The 22,858-nt window shown below is 40.7% G+C and overlaps 1 protein-coding gene across 12 annotated transcripts in view; it reads right to left on the minus strand.

Moving 5' to 3' along the window:
* Window positions 1-22,858, minus strand: part of LOC132400854 (regulating synaptic membrane exocytosis protein 1-like) — a 554,853-nt gene that overhangs the window by 244,899 nt on the left and 287,096 nt on the right. For all 12 annotated transcript variants that reach the window (XM_059982306.1, XM_059982314.1, XM_059982312.1 and 9 more), the window contains 4 exons: window positions 16,391-17,259; window positions 3,456-3,523; window positions 1,834-1,944; window positions 888-987 (listed from right to left, as the gene is read on the minus strand). In XM_059982306.1, coding sequence (XP_059838289.1) covers window positions 888-987; window positions 1,834-1,944; window positions 3,456-3,523; window positions 16,391-17,259 — 1,148 coding nt within the window. The remainder of the gene's footprint in view (window positions 1-887; window positions 988-1,833; window positions 1,945-3,455; window positions 3,524-16,390; window positions 17,260-22,858) is intronic.

Consider the following 22,858-nt stretch of genomic DNA (forward strand, 5'->3'; position numbering starts at 1 on the left):
AGAGTTGATGTGGATAGGCTTTTTCCATTGAGAGTAGGAGAGATTCAAACAAGAGGACATGAGTTGAAAGTTAGGGGGCAAAAGTTTAGGGGTAATACGAGGGGGAACTTCTTTACTCAGAGAGTGGTAGCTGTGTGGAACGAGTTTCCAGTAGAAGTGGTAGAGGCAGGTTGGATATTGTCATTTAAAGTAAAATTGGATTGATATATGGACAGGAAAGGAATGGAGGGTTATGGGCTGAGTGCAGGTAGGTGGGACTAGGTGAGAGTAAGTGTTTGGCACGGACTGAAAGGGCTGAGACGGCCTGTTTCCGTGCTGTCATGTTTCTGCGCGGGAAACATGTTCCTGATGTTGGGGGAGTCCAGAACCAGAGGCCACAGTTTAAGAATAAGGGGTAGGCCATTTAGAATGTTGAGGAAAAAACTTTTTCACCCAGAGAATTGTGGATCCATGGATTGCTCTGCCTCAGAAGGCAGTGGCGGCCAATTCTCTGGATGCTTTCAAGAAAGAGTTAGATAGAGCTCTTAAAGATAGCGGAGTCAAGGGATATGGGGAGAAGGCAGGAAAGGGGTACTGATTGTGGATGATCAGCCATGATCACATTGAATGGCAGAGCTGGCTCGAAGGGCTGAATGGCCTACTCCTGCACCTATTGTCTGTTGTAATTGTTATATGGTTAAGAATTTAGATGAGCACTTGAAATGCCAAGATCTACAACTATTGGCTCATGGAATTTGTACTAACATGAAACTGAATGACAGCATGGACTGAAGGGATTGTTTCTATATTGTTTGATTTATGTTTCAATGGCTCCATAACTATGTACCACCATCTCTCAACATAGCAGCAATCCACTAACCATAGAAATGTACCTGATATTAACTTACCAGCTCTTAAGTGGCCGACAACATCAGCTAAACTGCCTTTTTTCACTTTAGTGATGAAGGCCCCAAGTCTTCCACTTTCTGTTAACTTTCCTCCAACTACCTGGATGGCAAATTTAACAAATTAATACTCAGCTAAAAGCTGATTATTTTCTAATTGTGATTAAAGAGAAACTTCACAACGTTGTCCAACAATCACAGAAATTTTGTGGGGTCATGGAGTAGACAAATTATACCAACGTCATGTTTAGATCTCTGCTCCTATGGGGGTGAACGGACATTACAGGATTAATTCGTTTGAGCACTACCTGATGTAAATGAGATTTTAAATTGTTTCCAATTTATGCCAAGTTAAAGCAGAAAGAAAACAAAATACTGTAATCAACTAACATTTCTATTTCTAGTCTTCAGGCTTCCCTATTTCGTGATAGAAATGCAAAATCTCTTCCTAAATAAAACACGACATTGTGTTTTGCATGAAATCTCTTGCCAAATTAGTTAGTTTGTCATCGCTTGATAATTTAGATCCATCACTGAAGGAATCAGTGGTACTTTTAACAATCTTTTGGTTATGAAAAATTATTTAGCAAGTCAACTTAAAAAAGACTTAAGTCATCTCTGCATGTTTCCTTCCATGCAGTTTGAATTGAATTATTCAGTCAGTGCACACCTTTTATTTGCATGCTGTTTCTTTTGCTATCCTTTCAAGGTTGAAACAAAAGATGTGGGCCTCAAACTCATTTGACATCAACTCCCATCTACTTCTAATCAGATTGTAATGAAAAGCATTCAGTAAGTAAAACAACTCCCAATTTTCACATGAAACTTTTCCCTGTACACATATAAAGGAATATGAACTTTCCCTAAATAGGTCAGTGCTCATGACTCAGAATGCATTGATTTTTTTTTGTGGTTGAACTCTGTATAAAGGGTATTTGAACATACTCACTTTTAACCCAAGTAAAGCACCAGATTCTTTGGGCATACTTGTTCTCTTATTCAAAATAATACGTCCTATGAGACGATCGCCTTCTTTGGATGGTTGCCATGTAACAGGATGCTGTCAATTAGATAACATGGATTAAATTACAGAAGCAAATTGGAATCCAGGAAACAGAACACTATTTCTTCTAATTAGTTCTAGTTCTAGTATTAATTGTGTTCAGATTTTTACAATGTGTGTTACAGATTAGTTTGTGACAAGAGAAAAGTCTGTGCTTCCCAGAAAGCTCAATTAAGTGCATTTTTGTGCAATCTGCACAATTTGGAGACAGGTAGTGGATTTAACATCTATTCAAGTCAATGAAAAACCATTTTGATTAGAGCATAACTGAAAACCAATATGGGCACGTAGGACATGTTAAACACAAGAACTAGAAGTTCATAATGGAGAAGTGGGAAAGATGGCTCGTCGTTTTTCACTAATGTGAAATAAGCAACAAATATAACACAAGATTAATAAATAAATAAAATTCCTAGGTAGTATGTCCCTACTATGATTCCAAATCCACTGTCTTTCAGTTCAGCTCCAATTCAATTATCTCAGCATAAACTGGTTCACTGAATAGGAGGCCAGCTGTTAAAATTCAATATACCAAAAGGCAGGGCTATTGAAAGTGGTGAGAAACTAGTTAAGTGATTGTGTATTGAGGGATTTGCTACAGTGAAGCATGGGATGGAGATCATAACCAGCCCTACCAAACATAAGATCATAAGAATAACAGTTACTATCCCTCAACCAGCAGGCTCCTGAATCAGAGGGGATAACTTCACTCAATTTCACCTGACCCTTCATTGAACTGTTCCCCCAACATATGGACTCACTTTCGAGGATTCTTCATCCCATGTTCTCAATATTTATTATTATTATTATTATTATTATTATTATTATCTATTTTTATTTTTCCTTTTGTATTTGCACAGCTTGTCTTTTACACTCTAGTTGTTCCCTCTGTTGGTGTGGTCTTTCATTGATTCTACTATGGTCATTCGATTTATTTACTATGCCTACAAGAAAATGAATATCAGGGTAGTTTATGGTGACTTACTGTACGTACTTTGATAGTAAATTTACTTTGCACTTTGAATTTCTAGTATCTATGTTGCACTTTTTTTTAGTTTGCATTTCCTGCAGTCTCTTTGAGGTCTTACATGTTTGAGTAACCTGTTATAAGGTAGATCATTGGACTGTTTGTTTAGGTAGATGATTTTGAGGGACATGCACAGCTAAGCAAATGTTGGATGTTTACTGTGACAGTGGTGGTTAGAGAACATTGGCAGTCCTACCACTTTCTATCAAGTGTACTCCAAAGGTAGCACTTGTCCCAGTTCACCTGGCGACCCAAGTTCCATAGCCAAGGGAACATCTTGAATTTCCACAACCTTCTACACTAGTAGCCTTTTAGAATCAAGACATTTAATTGTATTGAGATAAATAATTGAAAGTCATCTATCTTATCAATTATTCTTTAAATAATATCAATTATGCTTGTAATGTGACTGCAAGTGAACAGCTACAAAAACTAGTAAAACTAATGTTAAAAAAAAAATAAAAATCTGGCACAAACTTACCGAGCAGATTGACGAGGTCTCACTGCCATGCCACGTAACGGGATCCAGCCAATAGTAATCTAAATCGCCTGGGGAGGGAAATGAAAATATAAGCATAATATAAAAGGTTAAGCAAAATATAAAGGTTTTAGGCAAAGAATTAATGCAGTTTGGGTTATTTGGTGAAACATAACTGTCACTGCATGACAGTTTTGAAGAAATTCTCTCTGGGAAAACAGCACAATTCTTTTAGTCTAAAATTACAGCCAATATAACCATCCCATTTTCAATGTGAACTCTCTGCCTTCGGAACCCTACATGTTTCAACGTTCAACAAGAAACATCAGAGACTTTCAGATGTATCATGGAAACATACTGAAAAGAAGCAGGCTGTTTCATCTTTCTCAACCATGCTAACCATGTTCCCTGCCTATGCCAATCCTTGCTCACATCAGGCCCTTATCCCTCTGCTTTTTTTTTATAGAAGTGCCTGCCAATTGCCTTTTTAAACATACTTGTTTTGGCATCTACCACTTCTTCTGGAAGTTTGTTGCAAATAATTATCCCCTCAGATACCTTCTCACCTAAAACTTTTCTCTTTAGTTCTAGACACCTCTGCCCTGGGAAAAGGATTCCAAATATCCATCTGTGCTCCTCATTATGCTCCTCATAATTTTATAAGCCTCTATAAGATCATACATCAACTTCCAACACTGCATGCAAGAATAAACCCAGCTGATTCAATTGCTGTTATTATTATAGTCCTCCATTCCAGCCAATATTCTGGTGAATAACGATAAAGTTTATAGTTTTTTGTCACGTGTACATAGAAAAAGACAGTGAAATGCATCGTTTGACATCATATCAAATCAGCAAGTATTGTGCAGGGCAGCCCACAAGTGTCAACATAGCTTCCAGTGCCAACATAGCTTGCCTACAACTCGCCTACCCTAACTGTATGTTTTTGAAATGTGGGAAGAAACTAAAGCTCCTGGAGGAAACCCACAAAGTTACGGAGAGAATGTACAAACTCCTTATGGACAGTGATGAGAATTGAACCCCTATCTTACAGCTGACCCTGTAATAGTGTTACTCTGACCACAGTATCATTTAACAAACACTGGGATAGGTGCATGCAGGGGCTGGGATTAGAGGGACACGGTCTGGAAATTGGGACTGGAAGGGTGTGCCCTACGGTCAGCATAGACTCAGTGGGCTGAAGAGCTTATTTCCATGTATTACTCTACGACTCTATTTTTCATGCTGACTAAGTTATTCTGGACTCTTGGTTAGCTAAATCCATGTCATCATGTACAGTTCTGGTGATTTAATACTTCTATCTCCTTTGTATGAAATTTGTACATATTAAAGCAGAATATCAAATGAAAAGTCACCCCAGAAATGATCATTTAAATATGGGGAGAAGGGAAAATGGATTCCCTTGAAGCTTGAGTAAACTTCATGCCTTGTTTTTCCTTCTTCCTCCTCTAGCGAGTATGATGTCATTAATTGAAGTACATGGATGATAATTATTAGAAGTTCCCTCAGCACCCAGTGACCCTGTGATCTCTGTCTCAGAGTTTGATGTCAGACTGTCTTTCAAAAGGGTGAACCCTCGTAAAGCGACAGGACTCAATGGAATACCTAGTACTGCTCTGAAAATCTTTGCCAACCACCTGTCCAATGTTCAAAGACATTTTCAATCTTTCATTGCTACAATTGGAATTTCCTATCTGCTTCCAAAGGGCAATATCATACCAGAACCCAAGAAGAGCAGGGTGAGCTACATTAATGACTATCATCCAGTAGCACTCACATCCATGGTGATGAAGTGCTTTGAAAGGTTGATTATGGCTAGAATCAACTCTTATCTTAGCAAGGACCTGGACCCATTAAAATTTGCCTATCACCACAATAGATCTACAGTGGATGCGAACTCATTGGCTCTTTATGTGGCCTTAGATCATCTGGACAATTCAAATACCTATGTCAGGGTACTGTTTATTGACTACAGCTCAATGTTTAATATAATAATTCCTACAGTTCTGATTGAAAAACTCCTAAACCTGGGCCTCTGTACCTCCCTCTGCAACTGGATCCTCGACTTCCTAACTGGAAGACCACAATCTGTGCAGATTGGAAATAACATCTCCACCTCGCTGACAATCAACACTGGCGCACCTCAGGGGTGTGTGCTTAACCTACTGCTCTACTCTCTTTACACCCATGACTGTGTGGCTAGGCAAAGTTCAAATGGCATCTATAAATTTGCAGATGACATAACTATTGTTGAAAGAATTTCGAATGGTGACAAGAGGGTGTACAGGAAAGAGATATATCAGCTAGTTGAGTGGTGTTGCAGCAACAACCTTACACTAGTACCAGTAAGACCAAATAACTGATTGTGGACTCCAGAATGGGCAAGGCCAGTGAACAAATACCAGTCTTCATAGAGGGATCAGAAGCCGAAAGAATGAGCAATTTCAAATTCATGGGTGTCAATATCTCTGGGGATCTATCCTGGGCACAAAATATTGATGCAGCTACAAAGGCAGCACAACAATGGCTATATTTCATTAGGACTTTAAGGAGATTTGGTATGCCACAAAAGACACACACACATTTCTACAGAGGTACCCTGGAGAGCATTCTAACTGGCTGCATCACTGTCTGGTATGGGGGAGGGGCTTCTGCACAGGATCAAAATAAGCTGCAGAGAGTTGTAAACTTAATCAGCTCCATCATGGGCACTAGCCTCCATAATATCCAGGATGCCCTCAAGGAGCGATGCTTTAGAAAGGCAGCATCCATCATTAAGGACTCCCTCCACCCAGTTCTCATCCAGCCCTGTTCTCATTGCAGTCATCAAGTAGCTGATACAGGAGCCTGAATGCACAAACTCAATGATTCAAAAACAGCTTCTTCCCCTCTACCATCTGATTTCTGAATAGACACTGAACCCAGGGACACTTCGTCAGTACTGTATTTTTATTTTTGCACTACTTATTTAACTATTTATTATACTATTTACTATTTGGTCAGTGGAGATGTAGACAGAACTCTTGCTGGTTTAGTAGACAGACAAGAAACTGCAACAAAATCAAATTGCTGGAGGAACCCAGCAGATCATGCAGCAGGCAAAGAGATAGTAGATGTTTCGGATCAAGACCCTGCACTATGACTGATGGTGTAGAGGGAAGATAGCCAGTAGAAAGAGGTGAGAGTAAAGGGTGAGATGAGTGGGCACGTGATGGTTTTACTGTAGCACCAAGAAACGGTTTAACGGAAAAGTTTGATGTGATAGATCCTGTTCAAAATCACAGGAACTTGCTTCATCTAAACAGATAATTGTCTTCATTGTGCTGTTTATTACTGGCTCTTCATATCAAGCATTCTCACTCTTAACAGCACACTTTTCAGTTTAATATATGTGAATTGAAAGGTCAGCTGGCAATATATTGGAACAAAGATATCTTGACACATACATCCAGAGGTCATTAACTGTAGCGGTCATGTGTGCACATGATTCAAAAATCTTTCCTTCAAGATATTGAATACAAAAGCACGGAGGAGACAATGGAACTGCATAGTCATGCAGTCATAAAGAAAGATCATTTGGCCCAACACATCCATGCCAACTAGTGGGCACCCATCCCTATCAATCTCATTTTCCAGCACTTGGTTCACAGACTAGTTGATTTAAACACTCATCTGGACACTTAAGAAATGCTGTTAGCAACTCTGCTTCCACCTCTCCCTCTGAGAGTGCATTCCAAGTATTCATCATCACCTGATGAAAATAGCCCCTCTCAGACCCCCTCTAAATCATTTAACATTTAGTTTAGATCTCTGTCACTTAGATCTATGATGCCTGTCCTTATTTCTCATAATGTTATATATCTCAATTATGTCCTCACTTACCCCGTCTGCTCCCAGAAAAAGAGACACCAGCCTCTCCAGTCTTGTCCTCATAACTGACTTTATACCTATGATTGTATGGCTCCAATGCCATATTTAATTTTGTTAATGACATAGTTTGCTGACATGCCAAAACTACCGAGTAGAGGCACTGTTGTTGGCTGAATCAAAGGTGGTGACAAATTGGCATAGAGGAGAGAAATTGAAAAATGGAACTACAACAACAACTTCTCACCCAACATCTGCAAAACCAAAGAGCTGATTGTTGACTACAGGAGGAAGAAGCCAGAGATTCATGAGCTAGTTCTCATTAGAGGATCGAAGGTGGAAAGGGTCAGTAACTTACAATTCCTTGGCGTTACCTGGAGTATTGTCAATAGTTTTAGGCCCATATCTCAGTAAGGTTGTGTCGTCATTGGAGAAAGTCCATAGGTTTACAGGATGATTCCGGAAATAAAGAATTTAGTGTATGAGAAGCATTAGGCAGCTTTGGGCCTCTACTCACTGGAATTCAGAAGAATGCGGAGGGATCTCTTTGAAACCTACCAAATGTTGAAAGGACTAGATAGGGTGGATGTGGAGAGGATGTCTCCTATGGTGGGGGTATCCAGAACTAGAGTGCACAGCCTCAAAATTGAGGAGGAACTTTTTAGAACAGAGGTAAGGAGGAAGTTCCTTAGCCAGAGAGTACTGAATCTGTGGAATGCTCTGCCACAGACTGCGATGGAGGCCAACTCTGTAGTTATATTTAAGTTGATCGTTTCCTGATCGGTCAGGGTATCAAAGGCAGGTGTATGGGGTTGAGTGGGATCTAGGATTAGCCATAATGGAATGGCAGAGCAGACTTGATGGTCTTATCATATTAGAGGATCCTTCCTGTGACCAGCTCATAAGTGCGATAACAAAGAAGACACGACTGTGCCTCTACTACGTAGATTTGGCATGTCAGCTAAAACTTTGTCAAATACAGAGTGGAGAGTATCCTGACAGGTTGGATCATGGCCTGGTATGAAAATACCAATGCCCAAGAATGGAAAAGTCTACAAAAAGTTGTGGATGAAGCCCAGTGCATCACAGGCAGAGACCTCCCACTATTGAGCACATTTATGAGGAGCGCTGCCACAAAAAAACAAAATCCATCCGAATCTGAATCAGGTTTATTATCATTGGCACATGTCATGAAATTTGCTGTCTTGTAGCAGCATCAAGGTTCCCAACATCCAGACCATACTCTCTTCTTGCTACAAGCATTGGGCAGGAGCTACAGGGAGCTTCAGGCCCCATTCAACCAGGTTCAGGAACAGTTATTACTCTAAAACCACCATGTTCCTGAATTGGTATAGATAATATCACTCTCTCAAAGTTGAACTGACTTCACAACCTATAGACTTATTTTCAAGGACTCTACAACCCATGCTCTCAGTATTTTTTTTGTTATTTGAGCAATTGCATTCTTTTGCAGATTGGTTGTTCACCAGTCTTTATTTATGTATAGTTTTTAGTAAATACTATTGTTTTTCTTTATTTTCCTGAAAATGCATGCAAGAAAAACAGAATCACTGTAGTTTTTGGTGATAACAAATTTTACTTTGACAATTTTGATTACTGGTTATTCCTATTCAAAGATATGGCCTGATTTAGAGTACTTCCAGAATTTTGTATATTTTTCCCTGGATTTCAAAGTTCAAAGTAAATTTAATATCAAAATACATATCTGTTGCTGTATACAACCCTGAGATTCATTTTCTTGTGTGATATGCAGTAAGACTCTTAAACATAATAGAATTGATGAAAGACTGCACCAACTAAGTATTTAACCAGTGTGCAAAAAACAACAAATTGTACAAATACAAATAGAAATAAATAATAATAATAAATAAGCAAAATCATTGAGAACATGAGATGAAGAGTTCATGAAAGGGAGTCCATAGGTTGTGGGAACATTTCAATGACGAGGCAAGTGAAGTTGAGTGAAGTTATATCCCCTTTGGTTCAAGAGCCTGAAGATTGAGGGGCAATAACTGGTCCTGAGGCTGGTGCTGGTAGTCCTGAGGCTCCTGTACCATCCTTCCAGTATGTATTTATACAACATTATATTAGTCACTGAGCTTTTGCATTATAGTTGATCAATCACTAAACTTTCATAAATAACTGAGCCTTCTTCTCAGTGTAATCTGTGCTTTTGTACAGTGCATGCAATCAACTGAATGGCATGGCCTTGACTGCTGCTCGGGGGTGGGGGGGGGGGGAATGACCTACCAGGTAGAAGCCGCAGAGAAGTAATGAGTCTGGCTCTATGGCTCAGAGGGAAGGGGGAGAAGAGAAATACTGCAGAAACAGGGAATTCTATAGTTGGAAGAGTAAACAGGGGATTCTGTGGATGAGATAAAGAAACTCAGATGGTATTCTGCCTCCCAAGTGCCAAGGTCAAGGATGTCTCAGATCAGGTTCACGGCATTCTAAAGTGGGAGGGTGAGTAGCCAGAAGTCATGGTATATACTGGTACCAATGACAGACAGGAAGAAGGAGGAAGTCCTGAAGACATAATATAGGGAGCTGGATAGAAAGCTGAATTGTAGGATCTCCAGGGCTGTAATTTCTGGATTGCTGACCGTGCCATGCGCTAGTGAGGGTAGGAAAAGGATGATAAGGCAGATGAATGTGTGGCTGGGGAATTGGTGCAGGGGACAGGGCTTCTGACTCCTTAGTCACTGGAATCTCTTCTGGGGAAGGTATGATGTTAAAAGAAGGATAAGTTACACCTGAACCTGAAGCAGACCAATTTCCTTGCAGGCAGGTTTGCTAGAGTGGTTGGGGAGAGTTTAAACTTACTTGGCAGGAGGAAGGGAACTGTAATGATAGGGCTGAGGATGGGACAGTTGATACAGTCTGTAGTGAGACAGTGAAGAAGGACAGACAGATGAGAAGGCAAACTAAAGGTCAATGGGATAAGTTGAAGTGTAAAACAGGGCAAAATTGAAAAGAGTGATGAATACAGGACTGATGGTGTTATACTTCAATGTATGCAGTATACAGAATTAGATAGATGACCATGTATCACATTTAGAGATTGGCAGATATGATGCTGTGTGCATCACTGAGCTGTGCTGAAATAAGATCATAGTTGGGAGCTTAACATCCAAGGATATAGATTGTATCAAAAGGACAGACCGGTAAGAAGAGGGGGGTGGGGTGGCTCTGTTGGTAAAAATTGAAATAAAATCCTTAGAAAGAACTGACATAGTAATGGAAGCCGTAGAATCCTTGTGGGGAAAGTTAAAGAACTACAAGAATGAAAAAACCCAAGTGGAAGTTACTCTGTGTGTGTGTGTGTGTGTGTGTGTGCACGTGTGCGTGCGTGTGTGTGTGTGTGTGTGTGTGTGTGTGTGTGTGTGTGTGTGTGTGTGTGTGTGTGTGTGTATGTGTATGTATGTATGTATGTATAAATATATATATATACACACCTCCAAATGAGGATATAGGATGCAAATTAAAACAGGAGGCAGAAAAGGCACATAAATAAAACAATGTTATGATAGTGATGGGGGATTTCAATACGCAGGTAGAGTGGGAAAATCAGGTTGGTGTTGGATTCCAAGAGAGGGAATTTGTAGAATGCCTTTGAGATGGCTTTCTAGAGCACTTGTGATTGAGCCCACTCGAGAAAAGACAATTCTGGAATGGGTGTTTTGTAATGAACCTGATTTGATTAGGGATCTTAAGCTAAAGGAACTCTTTAGAGGCTGTGACCATAAAGATCGCAGAACTTTGACAGAGAGAAGATGAAGTCAAATGTATTAATAATACAATACAGTAAAGGGAATTACAGAGGCATCAGAGAGGAGTTGATGGGAAGGGGACACTAGCAGGGATAACAGCAGAACAGCAATTGCTGGAGTTTCTGGGGGCAATATGGAAAGCGCAGGATAGATACCTCCCAAACATGAATAAGTATTCTATAGGGAAGATGAGAGAACTGTGACTGACAAGGGAAATAAAAATCCAGTAGAAAAGCAAAAGAGACGGGATATAATACAGCAAAGATTAATGGATGTTAGAGGATAGGGAAACTGACAAAATGCAACTGAAAAAGCCGCAAGGAGATCAGCACTGAGCAGCACCTAATCAGAGAGATCAGAAGCCTGAGAAGACATAGTTCACTCAGGTTCACTGACTGAGTAGAAAAGGCAACAACTCATGGAAGGTTGGAGCTTTGAGGAGCAGCAATCAGCGTGCGAGATCGATTGGCAAGAACAAATTAAAGTAAAGCAGGGGGCAAGCTAGAATGGAGATTTTGAGGTTTTAGCTCTTCAAAGCTTCAGCATGGAGAAGCTACTGTTAGAAAAGGCAAAAAAGCTGGAGGGCAGTTTCTCCACCTCCACCACCTGCCTCCTCCAACAGTTTATTGTGCTTTCTTCTTTACTATTGCTCAGTTAGAACAGTAGAGATGCCAGGCAGGATAGTGGAAGGAGATCTCCAGTGTCTCTGACAATTTCACCTGCAACAAGTGCATCCAGCTACAGTTTCTAACACTTCGCGTTAAGGATGAACTCTGGTTCACTTGGGTGGTTGAAGGGGTGATAGATAGGACACAGGAAACTGGATAACAGTCAGGAAAGGGAAAGGGGTAAACAGCCAGTGCAGAACACCCCTGTGGCCATCCTTCTTGATAACAGGTATACCACTTTGGATACTGTTGGAGATGAATGACTTAGCAGAGGAAAGTCACAGTGGTCAGGTCTCTGGCAGTGAGTCTCAAAAGGGAAGGGGGAGAAGAGGAGAGTTGTGGTGACGGAGGATTAATTAGTTAGGGAAACAGAAAGGAGGTTCTGTGGCCAAGAATTAGAATCCCAGATTGCCCCCCTCCCCAGTACTAGGATCAAATTTCATGACACATGCCATGGTAAAAAAAAACCTGATTCGGATTCTGATTCTGACATCTTGGATCGAGTCCTCAACATTCTTAAGTGGGAGGGTAAACAGCCAGAGGTCCAAGTAGGTACAAATGACATACGTCAAGAGGTTCTGCAAAGGACTTCAGGGAGCTAGGTGCTAAACTAAAGGGCAGGACTTCCAGAGTTGTGATTTCAGGATTGCTACCTGTGCCACATGCTAGTGAAGCCAGAACCAGGAAGATTATACAGTTTAACATGTGGCTAAGGAGGTGGCGTAAAGAGAGGCCATAAGAATTTTGGATCATTGGGCTCTCTTCTACGGAAGGAGGAATCTATACAGAACAGGCAGTTTGTACCTGAACTGGATGGGAACTAATATCCTAGCAGGAAGGTTTGCTAGTGCTGCATGGTGGAGTTGCAGGGAGGTAGGAACCAGTGTGCCAGAACAGATAGTGGAACAATAGTGAAAACATGTTGTTAAGACCTCAGACAAAGTCAAGATCCAAAAGATTGTGCATGGTGTGACTAATGTCCTTAGCTGCATATACTTCAATGCAAGAAACATGATAGGAAAGGCAGATGAGCTCAGGGCATGGGTCAACACGGGGAATTATAATACTGGTAGGTAGATAGACAGATAGCTTATTGATCCCAAAAGAAATCGCAGCATTTCAAGTTCACAGAGATACAACATTAGAAGAGAAGCAAAAAGAATAAATAAAAATAAGTTACCTAAACAGTCTAACAAGAGGGGTTCATCACTCCCCTGGCTATAGGTTGACTCATTATAGAGCCTTATGGCCGAGGGTAAGAATTGCCTCATATAGCATTCTTTGGAGCAGCGCAGTTGTCTTAGTCTATTATAGAAAGAGTTCCTCTGTTCAGCCAAGGTGGCGTGCAGAGTATTGCCAGGGTTTTCTGTAGGGTCCTTTGTTCTACCCCAGCCTCCAGTGTGTCCAGTTTGATTTCTATAATACAGCTAGCCTGTCTAATCAGTTTATTGAGCCTGTTGGCATCACCCATGTTGATACCATTGCCCCAGCACACCAGTACGTAGATGATTGTACTGGTGACAACAGACTGGTAGAATATATGAAGGAGAGGCCTGCATACTCCAAAGGACCTCAGTCTCCTCAGGAAGTAGAGGCATCTCTGGCCCATCTTGTACACAGCCAATGTGCTGATGCTCAAATAAAGTCTGTCATCCAGGTGCACCCCCAAGTACTTGCAGGTCCTCACCATCAATAGTAGCAGGGAGCAATGCAGGCTTAGTCTTCCTAAAGTCCATTATCATCTCCTTTGTCTGACTGATGTAGAGTTAGAACTGATACAGCTTGCACCATTCGACAAAATCCTCCTGACCTCCCTTTATACCCCTAGACTATTCTTGAGTCATCAGAGAACTTTTGCAGATGACATTACTCAGTGTTGTATCTAAAGACCAAGGTATATAAGGTTTACAAGAAGGGATGCAAAGTAGGCCCCAGTGTTCATTATAGCTATATCTGACACACAGCTCTGAAGCCGCACAAACTGTGGTCTGCCAGTCAGGTATTCCATTATCCAGGATAAAGTGGCCTAATTCTGCTCCTATATCTTATGGTCTTATGGTCTAATCAGCTGGATGATAATGTAGTTAACTGGATCAGCAGCTTTGCAGATGACACCAAGTTTGGAGATGTAGTGGACAGCGAAAAGCCTATCATGGTTAACATGGGGATCTGCATCAGCTGGAAAGATAGCAGATAGAATTTAATGTAAACAACAGCAAGTGCAACTGACCAGGATAGTTCTTGGGGAAAAAAGGATCAGCCATGATTGAACGGCGAAGCAATCTTGAGGGGTCAAAAAGACCAATTCTGCTCCTACGCCTTATGGTCTTATAGTCTTAGGAGTCAGGCAGCAGGCATGAGTTTCATTGCTATTACAAAGGAAAAAGTCACCTTGACCAGATGGACTACATCCCAGAGTCCTGAGAGAGGTTGCTGAAGATGCATTGGTCATGATCTTTCAAGACTGACTTAATTCTGGCATGGTCCTGGAGGACTGGAAAATTGCAAATGTCACTCCACTCTTTAAGAAGGGAGGAAGGCAAAAGAAAGGAAATAATAGGCCAGTTAGCCTAACCTTAGTGGTTGGGGAAGTGTTGGAGCCTATTATTAAAGATGAAGTTTCGGGGTACTTGGAGGCTCCTGATAAAATGAGTCAAAATCAACATGGTTTCTGTGAAGGGAACTTTTGTCGGACAAATCTGTTAAGCAGGGTGGACAAAGAGAAGGCAGTGGATGTAATTTACTTGGATTTTCAGAAAGCCCGTGATAAGGTGTTGCACATGAGGATGTTTAGCAAGATAAAATCCTATGGCATCAAATGTTATGGAGAGAAGGCCGGGAACTGGGATTGAGGAGGAGAAAAAAAAAGTATCAGCCATGATTGAATGGAGGAGAAGACTTGATGGGCCAGATGGCCTAATTCTGGTCCTATGTCTTATGGTCTTATGATACGATGGAAGAGCCAGCCTGCATTGAACAGAGCTTTTTCCCCAGCAAAGGTGATTGTATAGTATTGGAGGCACTTGAGAAAAAAAAACATGATCCTCACAAAACTGCCATGCTTATCCAAATGGAAGTAAGCAGGTAGATGACAGCATCATCGACCCCAATGTGCTCCTGGTAGGCAAACTGCAGGGTATCGAGGGCTGATCTGACCAGAGGTTGGAGGTGAGCTTGGACCAATGTCTCTAAAATCTTCATGACTTGTGAGGTCAGAGCTACTGGACAGCAGTCATTCAGGACTTTCGGTCAGCCCTTCTTGGGTACTGGGACCACACATTATGTTTTCCACACACTAGGGACCCTTTCCAGGCTGAGACTCAGTTTGAAAATGCGCTGGAGAACTCCACACAACTGCTCAGCACATCCTCCAGGACTTGAGGTTCACACCATCTGGTCCCAATGTTTTGCCATGTCTGAGTTTCCCCAGAGCCCTTCTCAGCTGCTCAATAGTGAAGGCCCATGATGACTGGGGAGATGGTGGGAGGTGGGGGCTGGGGGAGACGAAGAACAGAATAATAGGATTTGGTATGTGGAGGTGTGGATGGTAGGCGCAGGGGAAGGAGAGGATGTAGACTGTGGTAGCCTGTGTCATTCCTCAATGTGTTGAACTGGGGAGGAGGGAGGAGGGGAAGCATTGGTGCTGAGAGAGAATTGGGTGTCTCAGCAGCTGGACTGGTGTGCTGAAGTGAGTGCAGACAGAAGGGTAATTGTAAACCTATTAAAGAATAGGTTTAACTCATTAGCCCATTCATGGCTGCATTCCGAGGCTCTACAGCTAGACTGTAGACTTAGTGAGACTTAATTGCAGGAGATGCACGACTGGCAGCTCAATATTCCGAGGTTCCATCATTTTAGATGTGACAGAGCGAGGCAGTAGTTAATAGTGGTATTTTAAGCTCAGGTTCTGCAGTCTTGATAACAACCTTGTAAAGTTTCCCTGTACTCTTCCAACCTTATTTACATTTTTCCTATAGGTAGGTGACCAGAAATGAACACAATAGTCCAAATTAGGCCTCACCAATGATTATAAAACTTCAACATAACATTTTATTTCAAAACTTTGATTTATGAAGGCCAATATGCCAGAAGCATTTTTATGACCCTGTCTACCTGTGCCACTTTCAATGAATTATGAATGCATAGCCACAGTTAGATGTGCAGGCCAATTCACTGAGTATACTTAAAGTAGTGTTTGATAGATTCTTGATTAATCAGGGTGTCAAAGGTTACGGAGCGAAGGCAGGAGAATGGGAGTGAGAGGGATAACAAACCAGCCAAAATAGAATGCCTGAGCAGCATCAATGGGCCAAATGGCCTAATTCTGCTCATGTGACTTTAGGTCTTTTTATTTATTTCAAGAGCACCATGTCTGTATTCAATTTATGAAACAGGTTAATGAAGTGTGCATTGCAGCAAACCTAGACACTATGTTTTGACACTTTCCCTCTCATTTCCAAACAAAAGTTTCAGACCAGGCTCTGGATTCTGTAATGAATACATTCCAGCTTTCCTTTCTTTTTTCATTGCTTTATAATGGCATTATTTCAGAAAGACATTATTTATATGTCAGAAAAACATTGGGTCTTACCTTTCTCACTGACACTTTCACTTTCTATTTCCACATCTTCACAACTGGTGTACTCTGGTGTCGATGCTCCTTCTTCCTCAGAGCTACTTACTGAAATTTGTCTTTTTTTACCCACTTTCTTCATTCTATGTGGTTTTGGTGGAGGTGGCCTTACAGATTCTGATTGGTCAGAACTAAGAGAATCATTTCTCAGCATAGTTTCACTTTTTTCCCGCTTAGTTCGAGCCACAGCAGAGCTGGGATCCAGATGTGAGTGCTTTCTGTAGGAGTCATGTTCCTTTGCATCTAGATACTCAGTAGAAGCTGTGGTCCGTCCCAGTGTTGGTGGGCTGTGATTCATCAGATGCTGCTGCCTGGAACAAGACAGGTGTACATCTGCATTTCTTTCATCTGGGTAGGATTTCTGTATATCAGTGGAGGAATTCTCCTCTTCTTGCTGCTGCGTCCTCCTTGCTAACTTGTGCTCTATCCCTTGGCTTTCTTCAGCCGGTGTGTGTGGGAGTGATGCATCACTGTGTCTCCTTTCGTGTCGTGCTCTCGACACTTTAGCATGCATACGCATCTGCTGCTCTTCAGGAAGGGATTTAGCAGGGTATCTTGCCAGATTGGGATCGCTCTTGTATCGATCCTGATATTCCTCTCCATTTCTTTCAGTGTCCTGATCTACCAGCTGCTCCCCTTCTAATTTTTCATTCATGTCCTGATAGTCTTGTGATCGGCCTTTCTCTAGCCGCCGGCTCTCTCGTCGCTCCTTATGCTCCCTTTCCTCAGCTGGCCTGTCATTCTGCCGAGGGGACGTCTTTGGTGTGCGTTTCCGTTCACCTCTCTGCACTTTTCCATTCTGTTCCGAAAATGAAGAGCTCTTCCTCCTGCAATGATGGTCATTAACAACATGTAAATATTTTCACACCAAACCTTTGAGGATTTTTGCAAGCAGTAAATTAACCTAATACCATTAAAGATGAGTAAAAATGAATGGTGACAGCAGTCTTAATAATCCAGTACAAACAATACCATTATACAGAATTAAGTCAAATTTAGATGAAGATTCCACAAAATAACTAATAAGACTCACACAGACCATATATCTTAAACAAATCCAATTTACCCGTGCTCTTTCTCCCACAAAGAGAATTTCTTCAATTTATTGCTTAAATAGAGGTGATCTAGAATTTATTGTAAATTAATTCAGATATACTGTAGGTTGACTACAAGAGGTAAATGAACTACTTTTCTCCAATGAATGCCACAGATGAACGCTGGTCACTCGGATTTGTTACAAAGGAACCCAGAATACCCCTTTCCACCTTAAATTACTTAATAAAGTTGTATGACAATGAAACAGGCCCTTTGGCCCACAACATTCATGCCATCCAAAAAATATTCATTTCTGTTAATCCCATTTAACAGCACTTAGTCTGTAACCTTCAATGCATTAGCAATTCAAGTGCTCATCCAGATATTTATTAAATGTTGCGAGAGCCTTCACCTTCACCTCCGCTAACCAGATAGGCAGTGACTTCCAGATTTTAGTTATTATCTGATCCCATCAAAATCTACCGCCCATTACCCAAAACCCATATCCTCTAGTTTTAGACAACTCTGTTATTAGGATATGCTTACTTCCTGTTATCGACCTGATTTATGCCTCTCATAATTTTGCTACTACTATCAAAATACCCTTCCTTAGTTTCCATCGCTCCAAACAAAACAAACTCGACCTATTCAACCTCTCCTCCTAACTAAAATATTCAATCCTAGGAAACATACTGGTGAATCTTCTTTGTTTTCCATGTAGCAATCAGAACTGCATGCAACACTATAGGAGTGGCACACCAAGTAACTGCCAGGGCAACTCAGCATGTCAAGCAGTGTCTATCATAGATAAGATGCTGGATAGCTTTCTGAGGGATAAGATACATATACATTTTGAAAGGCGAGGGTTGATTAGGAGCAGCCAGCATGACTTTGTGTATATAAGATCTTGTCTTATGAATTTGGTTCAGTTTTTTGATGAAGAGACAAGGAAGGTTGATGAGGGGAGGATAGCAGATGCAGTATATATGGATTTTAGTAAGCTTTTTGATAAGGATCTGCATAGTAGGCTGCCGTTGGAGGTTAGATCTAAATTGGAATCAAAATTGGCTGGGGATAGAAGACAGGGGGTGATTATAGAAGGATATTTCTCATACTGGAGATTTATGACTAGTGTTATACTTCAAAGGTTAGTGATAGGTCCATTGTTAATTGTCATCTATATTAACAATTTGGATGAGAATATATAAGGAATGGCTAATAAGTAGGTAGCACAAAAATAGCTGGTATTGTAGAGAGTGAAGAGGAGTATCAAGAATTGCAGTAGCATCCTGATCAGCTAGGTAGGTGGGCTGAGGAATGGCAAATGGAATTTAATTCAGATAAGAGTGAGATTTACATTTTGGAATACAACTCAAGTTTGGATTTTTACATTGAACAGGAGGATCCTGGTACTGTTATGGAGCAGAGAGAACCTGGAGTACAGGAGCATAATTCCTATAAATGGAATCACAGATAACTAGGGTAATGAAATGGCTTTTGGTTTTCTGACCTTCATCAGTCAGGGCATTACATTTAGAAGTCAGGAGGCAATATTGTGATTGAACAAGACATTGGCGAGCTCACACTTAAAGTTTTGTTTTCAGTTTTTGTCACTCTTTTATAGGAAGGATGAGATTAAATAGGAAAGACTGTAAAAAGGATTAACAAAGATTTGCCAAGACTTGAGTAACAAAGTTATAGGGGAAGATTAGACAGGCTGGGTCTTTTGTCCTTGGGGCATTGGAGAATAAGAGGTGATCTCCAAGAAAATCATGAGGGTGAGTGGTCTTCTTCCAGGTTTCAGAATGAACATTAGAGGACATCGTTTCCAGTTTTGAGATGAAAGGTTCAATAAAAACCTAAAGGGCAGCTGCCAGAGCAAGTGGTTGAGGCTGGTACATTAAAAACATTAAATAAGTATGTGGACATATATGGATAACAAGAGTTCAAAGGGATGTGATCCAAGTGCTGGGAAATGGGAATATCTTAAATATACATTTTGGTCAGCATGGATCAAAGGGTCTTTTACCTTGTTGTACAACGCAATGATTCTATAAATCAATAAGAGGGCTTAAAAGGCTAGTATTCCTTTTGAGAGTTTTAGTTAACAGCCCTGTTTGGCCTAGTGTTTATTATTTTCTTTTTTCTTAAAATACTGTTCACATTAAAATCTGTGAACTATCAACCCACTTCAGTGTCTCTCTCTCTCCACATGGGCCTTATCTGAACCTAGTGATAATAAGCTAGCCAATAATATGAAAGATGATACCAAACGTTTTTTCAAATATATAAAGAGTAAAACAGAGATTAAAGTGAATATCAGACAACTAGAATGACACTGGAGAGGCAGTAATGGGGGATAAAAGAATTGTGGATGAACTTAATACATATCTTGAGTCAGCCTTCACTGTGGAAGACCCAGCAGTTTATCAGAAATATAAGTGTCAGAGAGCAGAAGTGAGTGTAGTTGCTATTACTAAGGAAAAGGTGCTTAGGAAGCTGTAAGTTTTGAAGGTAGCTAAGTCATCTGGTCCAGATGGACTACACATTAGGGTTCTGAAAGAGGTAGCTAAAGAGATTGTGGAGGCATTAATAATAATCCTTTGAGATTCACCCAATTCTGGAATAATTCCAAAGGACTGAAAAATCGCAAATGTCACTCCATGCTTTAAAAAGGGAGGGAGGCAGAAGAGGAGAAATTATAGATTAGTTAGCCTGACCTCAGTGATTGGGAAGATGTTGGAGACTATTGATTAAGCTTGAGGTTCCAGTGTTCTTGGAAGCACATGATTAAGAAGGCCAAGGTCAACATGGTTTCCTTAAGGGGAAATTTTGCCTGACAAATCTGTTGGAATTCTTTGACGAAATAACAGGTAAGATTACAAAGTACATTACAAAGGATGGTGTTTAGTTGGATTTGCAAAAGGCCTTTGACAAGGTGCCACACATGCTCCTACTTAACAAAACAAGAGCTCCTGGTATTACTGGAAAGATATTAACATGGATAAAAGATTGGCTGACTGGCAGGAGGTAAAGAGCAGAAATAAAGGGGGCCTACTCTGCTATTCTGGTTGGTTGACTAGTGGTGCGCTGCAGGAGTCGGTACTGAGACTGCTTCTTTTCACATTATACAGTATGTTAATGATTTGGATGATGGAACAGATGGCTTTTTGGTTTGGTTTGAAGACAATACATAGGTAGTTGGAAGTGCAGGTAGTGTTGAGGAAGTAGGGAGTCTACAGGACTTAAACAGATTGGGAGAATAGGCAAAGAAGTGGAAGATGGAATATAGTGTAGGGAAGTGTAAGGTCACGCACAGTGGCAGAAGGAATAGACTATCTCCACACTGTCTCAAGGACCTTCAAGTTCTTCTTAAAGAGTGGTAATCAAAACTACACATGATATTTGAGATGGGTCCTAATCAGATCCTTTAAAAAGACTGAGCCTAACTATCCTCCGTTTCTGCTCTTGCACCTCTATTGATGACTAAGGTCTTATATGGTTTGCTAACAACTCTTTCAATATTCTTGCCACATGCTGACTGACTGGGCTGTCAATTCTCCCTGGAACTGACTGACTGGCTGACTGGGCTGTCAATTCTCTTCTAGAACTAACTGACTGGTTGACTGGGCCATCCATTCCTGTCCGGGGCTGACTAACTGATTGGATCATCCATTTTCTCACCCAAGCTGTAGTGGGTTATAAACTTAGCCAGCTCCACTACAGGCACATCCCTTAACCATCAAGGGTATCTTCAAGAGGTGGTGCCTCAAGAAGGTATCACTTATCACCAAGGATCCTCACCATCTAGGACCTGTTGTCTTCTTGTTATTACCATCAGGGAGGAGGTACAGGAGCCTGAAGAATAACACCCAATGATTTAGGAAAGATTCTACCCTTCTGCCATCAGATATCCCAATGGTTCATGAATCCATGAACACCATCGCATTATTTGCTTATTTTTGCATTATTTATTTAACAGGTAATTTATAGTTATTTTTATGACTTTCACCATACTGCTGCCACAAAACAACAAATTTCACTTTACTTACAGCGGTGATTAATAAACCTGATTCTGATCAAGAGCATCTCCTAGAGTCATAGAAAAATACAGCACAGAAACAGGCCCTTTGGCTCATCTAGTCCCAGCCAAACGATTTAAACTGCTAAGCCCCATGTAGACAACATGCACTCCCTTGCCTTCATCAACTTTCCAAGTAACTTCCTTGAAAAGCTCTATAAGATTGGTTAGACATGACCTACCACACACAAAGCCATAGTCTCTGTCCATAATCAATCCATGTCTATCCAAATACTCAAATGTCTGGTCCCTTAGAATACCTTCCCATAACTTCCCCACTACTGATGTCAGGCTCACCAGCCTATAGTTTCCTGATTTATTTTTAGAGCCTTTCCTAAACAGCAGAACAACATTAACTGTCCACCACTCCTACTTCTAATGATCTAGCTTGTCTTCAACTCGTTTTCTCTTTTGCTTTGATGAAGGATGTCCAACCTGAAATGTTAGCTCTTTTCCTCTTTTTTTTCCAGAAGTCAGCTAACCACTGAGATTTCAAGTTCAAGTTGAAATTTATTGTCATTCAACTATACACATGTATACAGCTAAACGAAGCACTGTTCCCGTGGGGACGAGGTGCAAAGCATGGGACATAGTCACATACAGCACATATAGTTGTGATCCAGCACATACAGTCACAAAATAATATTAGCACAAGTCCCTGAATGGCATGGCCTGAGGACTAGCAGGATGATAAAGTGTGAGGCGCATATTTATGTAAGACCATATAATGCTACTGGCACTATTATAATAAAACAAGCAATAGTCTACAAAGTACGTGAAAGTATGTAAAATGGCAGCAACAAAAGATGAAAATGCAGGATGGGGGCCATTCAGATAGGGTGTTAATGTGTACTGGCTTGCTCACTGACTGTTAAGATGTCTAATAACTTTAGGAAGAAGCTGTTACCCAGCCTGACAGTTCTGATTCTTATGCTGCAGTAACTTCTCCTTGATGGAAGGCATTTCCTGCACTTTCTGCTTTCATTTCTGATTTCAAAGCATTTTTTAAAATTTTCATTATCATGGTTCTCTATTTTCTGTAATATAAACCTAAAATGCTGGGGAAATTAAGCAGTCAAGCATCATTTCTGGGGAGGGAAATCTGAAGGAGACCTTTCATCAGAACTCCTTTTTATCCAAATTGACATTGACCTTCTTATTTCATGAACATTAATCTTGTTAAAGCATTCTCAGAGGCATCGTCGAAAAACAATTTCCCTTTAATTTTGCTTCTTTATACCTCTTTCATTGTTTGAAGGTCCCTGTAAGAGGCTTTTAAATACAAGCAAATAGATATCATCCTGGATTTC

The sequence above is a fragment of the Hypanus sabinus genome, chromosome 10 (assembly GCF_030144855.1).
Source record: "Hypanus sabinus isolate sHypSab1 chromosome 10, sHypSab1.hap1, whole genome shotgun sequence".
NCBI lineage: Eukaryota > Metazoa > Chordata > Chondrichthyes > Myliobatiformes > Dasyatidae > Hypanus > Hypanus sabinus.